At 38.8% G+C, this 6732-nt stretch overlaps 1 protein-coding gene across 6 annotated transcripts in view; it reads left to right on the forward strand.

The window, feature by feature from the left end:
• The window catches only part of mtus2b (microtubule associated tumor suppressor candidate 2b), a 29560-nt gene that overhangs the window by 11867 nt on the left and 10961 nt on the right, over positions 1-6732 (forward strand). For 4 of the 6 annotated variants that reach the window (XM_042219670.1, XM_005926500.3, XM_005926502.3 and 1 more), the window contains exons 5-7: positions 1764-1910; positions 3108-3206; positions 3742-3938. In XM_042219670.1, the coding sequence (XP_042075604.1) occupies positions 1764-1910; positions 3108-3206; positions 3742-3938 (443 nt within the window). Of the gene's footprint in view, positions 1-1763; positions 1911-3107; positions 3207-3741; positions 3939-5877; positions 6070-6732 lie in introns of those variants that run through there. The other 2 variants (XM_042219671.1, XM_042219672.1) reach the window with 2 other exon arrangements.

Raw genomic sequence — 6732 nt, forward strand, 5'->3', positions numbered from 1 at the left:
ACACACACACACACACACACACGTATGTATCACAACAGCTTAACGTTTTTTGAATGTCTGCAGCCTCCTTGGGTCACAATTTGACATTATTAGATCAGAGTGATGGTATTTTAATTCAAGGGCACAACGCTATCCTTTCCTCTTCAAAAGTGTTATATTACCAATAGTTAAGAGTTTGTGTCAGCACTACCATTGACTGAGCTGCTGAATATTTTATGATTAGTAATTAGAGCTCTCTGGTTTGACTCTTCACTTATAACGACGAAGTAAATTCCATCATTTATGCACTGATGGAATTTTGTTGACTATTATAAAGTTAAAGGTTTATATCTGAGAAATGCATACAGTATATACAGCATGCAAAAATATGTAAAAACTATCATAATTTCATTGTGATTATTTGGAGGATGTTTCAGCTGCACTGTTCCTCAGCCTTTCATTTCCATAAAAGCTAGAGGCATAACAGCAGCTCTTATGAATAATTACTGTGTTAACAGCACCCTGTTTTTTGCGAATCTTGATGAGAGTGTGCAATTTACCAGAAAAAACAAAACAAAGCAAAAAAGAACCAAAACTCCATTAGGAAAGAGTGTAATGATCTGAAACGTGCATGAAATTGACAGTTAAAAGCTTTAATGCCATCATTCCACAGTTTTTCATCTTCAAATGGCACTGAGAATTCCCTCAGTATTACTAAACCAAATCAAATCTTTTGTGTTAAGAAACAAGAACATCATTTACTATAGGCCATGGCTGGCTCTATGCCTATTAGTTTGCATAGTCAGGTATTTCCCAAAATTGTACATGTGACTGTACCGTAATCCACTGAGACATGAAGTGATTGAAAGCGATCCAGCATTTAACAACTCACACCTTTATAGAGGGTCACAGGGGCTAAAACATTCAAGTCAAACTGTGGGAAGGAAAAACTCCCTTTTAATAGGAAGAAACAAAAAGCTGGCTGTCATAAATTAGCCACAAAGATATGTCATACCTGCAAAACATGAATAATTCAGTTTTTGTAGTCAACGTCAAAATATCTACGTTGGCCAAGGTGAAATATTTGATAGCTATCTTGGCCATTTCCTCAGAATCTAATGTTTTTCTTTCTTTTTCGTCATTAGATATGCAACATAATTCTTAGCACAACTAGAAGTTATTAAAATACAGGTAAAGACAACCTTTTAAATGCTATAACTTGTTTTGTCCATGGTGACTTGCTTGCTTTTATTACAATATAGTAGACATTATATTGGGTTGTTTTTTCTTTTTAAAACTGTGATATAACCCACTGAGTAATGCTCAAAGTTATAGGGAGAAAAATAGGTAAAAAAGTAGAAACGAATTTGTGTGGTAGCAGCATTTAAAGTTTATTTTAGTAAGAGGGTTCAGAAAATGCTGGAAAAATATGGCGACCTGAAGAGCACCAAATTTCAAACATCTTGAAATTTTCATAGAACGAAGGGAAATTTTTGCATGCATTACTTAAATATGAGGAAATTGTCTACAAAATCTACAAAATCAAATTCACTAATCCTGTGGCGGTCAGGTGAGACTCACTCACTGATATTCTTAGGAAATGGCCCATATATTAAGAGTCAGCGCTAGAGCGAGCACACTGACTACCTTACATAGGCTTAATCACATTCGGGAGGTGAGAAAATTGCAGCTTTTAAATAAAAACATATTTCGTACGTGTATAAATAGCAACATTGTGTGATTTTTGCCACAGTCCCTGAGCATGTTTTTCTTTTCTGATGTAGATCCCAGCAGTGGCAGCGATGACACACCTCAACATAAAGCCACAGCACCAACCAGAGAAGCCTCCCCTGCTCAGAGCTGCCCTCACCCTCCTAATGCCCCCAGCCTCCAGCGGCGCAATCTGCCACCACGGCACTGCTCCCCACTAGGTACAGCACTCTTGCACAAAGCCAGAGGAACCAAACGATTGTGCTCAATTTGTGTATGTGTGATTGAAATTCACGTTTGATTTCATTCCTCAGTATAAGCCCCACCTATTCCCACACAGCTGCTTAGAGAAATGTCTGAGTTTTAAAAGTTATTGTGGAGTTTTAAGTAAAAGCAGGAAGACAGAACAGTTTGTCTGTGACGATTTGAGCTACAGTCCTGTACATGGGCAAGAAGTTGAGCTAGAAACAATAAACACAGCTGTGTTTTTTGTACTCAAGCAATGATTTTTCTTTTGCAATGTTGCTAATTATGATTGTAGTTGAGAGCATAATGACTACGATTGAGTGTTTACTCATTCATTTGCTTTTATTGTCCATTGTTCAGCTCAGTTTGCTTATCAAGCTTCTGATTTAGGACTAAAATGAGTAGAAAATGATAAATAGTATTTAGGATTACTTATTCATGTGCTGTGTTTCCAAACTGTTGCCTAGCATTGCATCACAGCAGGGATACAGTATCATACAGTAGCCTATACTCCCCCTCTGCTCTTGTGGGCGTCTTTATTGTTAGCTAATGCACAGTGGTGCTAATGGTAGCGTCTTTGCAGTGAATGTGGAGCATCAGCGCCATCCTGTGGCGACAGTTTGTATTTCTGGGTGAACCACCAGTCGCCCCATCTTTCCACAACAGAAACTGTGTCAACAAGTGAAGCAGTAACTCCAGCTAGTGGTCACTGTCCTACAGTGATCGCTGAGTCTTTATTTCAGCCATTTTTTATGCTTTCAGTTATTCACTGATTTGATTAATTATAAGGGAAAAACAAAACAAAGTTGTTGTTTGTTTTTACTACCAGTTTCCATGCCTAGGCATTAAGTCTGCTTTTCCCAGGAACTCTGTTGGAAGGATGAACAATATTCTACAAAAAAAATCCCTTTATATTGAGGGTTTCATTTGATCAGTCTGCGCATGTGTACCATATTTTATTCAATATAAAAAAGTGGTGTTATTTTATAATGTTATTGTTTTGTGCCAAAGTTTTGTCTGTAGTAAAAAAAACAGAAGTAGTGTAGCAGAAGTACAGGTTAACCAATATTTAGGCAAATACTTCCTATGAGACAAAACAAACAACAAAAATGTCTGTCTTATGTTTTAATTCTGTGTATTACAAAGAAAATAACACCTTTTTTGTTACACAGTGACTAGGAGAGATTTACAGAAGGACGCAGAGGCTGAGCTGTCACCAAAGTCCTCCCCTAAAAGACTTGCAGTGGTTTCTCCCAAGCCACAATCCCCTGGTGAGTCAGCCCTGTCACACTGCATACATTTAAACACAAACTATAGGCACATAAGGTGTGCTTAACATACCATGATGTCACTTTGGTTTTTTTCCTAACTGGTAAAAAGAAGGTTTTTTTTGTTCAGGACCATCAGCTGCTACTGTATCTTTAAAATTTGCAGTGACTTTTTCATTCCATGTCGCTCCTGCTCTCTCGCCGCACTTCATCCCAGACTTTACCCATAGCACCATGATGTTGCCATAGCAACAAAGCACGGTAGCTCTAATGCTAGGATTGCTCCTTCAGGAGCAGTACTGCTGGCTCAGATTACAGCAACACAAATCAGCAACTTCTGCTTTTCTCAGAGACCAAACAGGCCAAACAGTGCAGGTGATAAGAGTTTTCATACTGCACATATAATACACTTTTACACCAGCATCCACATAAATTGACTTGTTTGTTTTGTTTGTCTATATATTTCTATTTCTATAATAAGTCTGAGGAAAAGTACATCAACATACTATATTCTTCTGCCTGTTTTGCGTATCTGCAGTTCGTGGTCGGACAACAGCAGTTCATGGAGCCATTCAGACCGAAAAGGCACAGGAGGTGGATCGCGCTCAGATCCAGCAGCTGCGGGAGCGATGTGAGCGGCAGGCCCTGAAGCTACAGACTCTGCAGGCTCAGTTAAAGAAAGCCTCGCTGTGCCTGGATGTTTTCAGCATCACTGCCCAGCACTTCTGTCACAAGGTAAGATTTAGCAGAGTTCTGCAATCCCGGCAAGGTCGACCGCAGACTTTGAAAGCCGAGTAAGAGTGCAGTGTTCCAATTCTTTCACTCTTAATCCTAAAATAGGACTACGTGTGTATGACACGTGATTTTAATGCTGTGACTTTATTTCATTCTCGTTAAACCTCCTCCTGGGGTAAAAGAGAAAATATACAACATCATCATTATCAAAAGGCAACATAAATAAAAATATTTGTCAACAAATCACCCATGTCCAACTACATGTGTCCAAATGTCTGTATAAAATTTAGCACTTTTACACTGTATAACAATATCCTTAATATTAAATATTACGCCATCCTAATAACATTTGGTCTCGACCTAAAATACACAGGCAGATATTTTTTGTCTTTGCAAATTACAATTACTGCATTAATAATTGAAGCTAAACCAGTATTTGATGTATTTGAGGGATTTGATGTTTTCTTGCATAAAAATGTTGGAGTTTTAGTTGAGAATTATGAAAAGAGAGCTTGCTTGTTGCTGCATGACTCTGTAACAGTAACATATCTTGATATGTAGCAGCATTCAAACTATTCTTTTAAAATCACCCTGCAAGTTTGCTTTAATGCGACACAGAACAAGTTCCTCACTAAAGTTGCATCCTTTGCAATATGTTTGTAGATTCATTGTGTTACTGAAGGGCAGTGTTTTGTAGGGTTACAGTCAAAAACTGCAATGCAAATGTTGCAGTGAGCTCCAGAATGCGATTACACACTGTGTTGGAGTCATTTGCACAAACCTGTAGCTTCTGTCTTTTGTTGTCAGGATTGCTTTGTTCACAAAGGGAGCCGCTTGCTTTAACCCTCTTGTGACATCTTTTGAATGACTCTAAAGGCAGCCTCTTTTGATAGTTGGTAGTGAAGTGCTGAGGATTTCCAAAGGTGCTTTTTTCTAGTATAAAGAAAGAGAATGCTTTTCGGATGTGTTGTGGGTTTGTATACATGGAAGTATATTGGCATGCATTTGATAGGGGTGTGTGGTATATCTTGTTGTGTCTGTTCTTCTGGTGCTGCTGCTGGATGGGCGACTCGGTGGAATCGAAACACATTTGATATTTAATATTCTTTTTTAATCACTCTTGCTTTTCCTGTATGCTGCTCAGATGAGACTGACAGAGTGTTTTCTGTTCTTTCAGTCTCTATTCAGCACTTGGTTTAACCTTTCCTAGTCCTCTGTTTGCATTTAATATATTTTTCAGCCCCACCCGCTGGTGGTGCTCTACAACCAAAGATTAATGAGATTAGAGCTGCCTGTATGGCCTGCCTCTGCTTTTGGTCAGACTGATTGCAAGACAGAATCCCCTCTAAATTTTAACAGTGGATCTTTTCAAGCATTTCTACCATCTACACACATGGGTGCATACTCTGTTTTAGGATGCGTGACAACATATGCTGATGTGGTTTAATTATGTTGTAATGAGTGCATTGAAGAGGTCACTAGATGGTTAATATTGGGTTAAGCTAGCTGATTTGAAGTGTTTTTGTGCTTACTGAATGAGGTATTTGTGCATATAGATATTTTTGCAGGACAGTTTCTATTCAAAGCAGTGTTTTGGTTTCTAATGAAGTGTGTTTGCTCTGTTATGCACATCAGTGTCTGTAGATATGATCTTCCAGCTGAGCATCAGAGCTTATCATTCTCTACTCACTGATCATCTCCCTCCCCATCTTCTTTTGCTAAATTTTTTTCTCATACATGCAAAAGACCGTGTGTGTGTGTGTGTGTGTGTGTGCGCGCGCGCGTGTGTGTGTGTGTTGTTTCCTTCCATCTGTGTGAATGTGATACGGGGCGTGTTGGTGGGGGTTTAAGAGGAAGGCAGGCAGAGCTGGGCTGGGGCCGGCAGTCTTTGTTCCAGCAGGGATAAATGATGGTCACGAACCAGGAAACGAGGTGAGGCTTTGGTCTTTCCATCTCTCCTCCCCTCTCTTTCCCTCCTCCTCTGTCTCCCTTACTGTTTCTTTCTGGAACTCGCATCTGTCACTGCTGCCTCCCGAGCCGGCTAAGGGATGCTGCTGCTATCTGCTAGCCTAGTATGGGCCACTGCTGCTGTAGGCTCCATTTCTTCCGTCTGTTCTGTCTCGACCAAACGGTAAAGTCAGTCAGTCTTCTGCAGGCAGCGAGCTTGTTTGAGCACCGAGGATTCCTCTATGTATGTGTGGCTGTTTGCAAGTGTTTAGTGTTTGGGGGGGTCTATTTATATGATGATTATGTTCACTTGTTTGCTAGAGACAGAGCCTGATAGACAATGTAAAGCTGTGCATGATTATGCTGAGTCAAAGCAGGCTTGTCTTTCTCTCTGAGCATGCTTCTTTCATTTTATAACAGTTTGCAGGGACATACAATATAAAATGCCATTGCTACTGTGCTGTATGCTGATTTTTCTTTTTTTGGTGTTTTCATTGCATCCTTTTTATATCCCTACTGGTTAACTGGGTTTATTAGATGTTATTATATATTATATATACATACATATATATTATAGTTTCCTGTGTGTTAACTATGCACTCTTCTGCTTGGGACAAAGTCTAAATAAAAAAACAGCTGCACACTGAAAGCTGTTTGTGGTACCACTAATTAGATCAACTAACTTAGTAATATTTTGTACTCTAGTGAAATTATTGTAATAATAAGTTGATTTATTAGATTAAAGTAATACAGACTGAAAAATTTAATTAATACAGACATTAATAATAAACAAAACTATAGAAAATTTGTTTAGGCTTCTCTAATTTGAGAACTTGGTTCTTTTTTT

Source organism: Haplochromis burtoni, unplaced genomic scaffold, assembly GCF_018398535.1.
Source record: "Haplochromis burtoni strain Fernald_Lab_line unplaced genomic scaffold, NCSU_Asbu1 Contig_36, whole genome shotgun sequence".
Taxonomy (NCBI): domain Eukaryota; kingdom Metazoa; phylum Chordata; class Actinopteri; order Cichliformes; family Cichlidae; genus Haplochromis; species Haplochromis burtoni.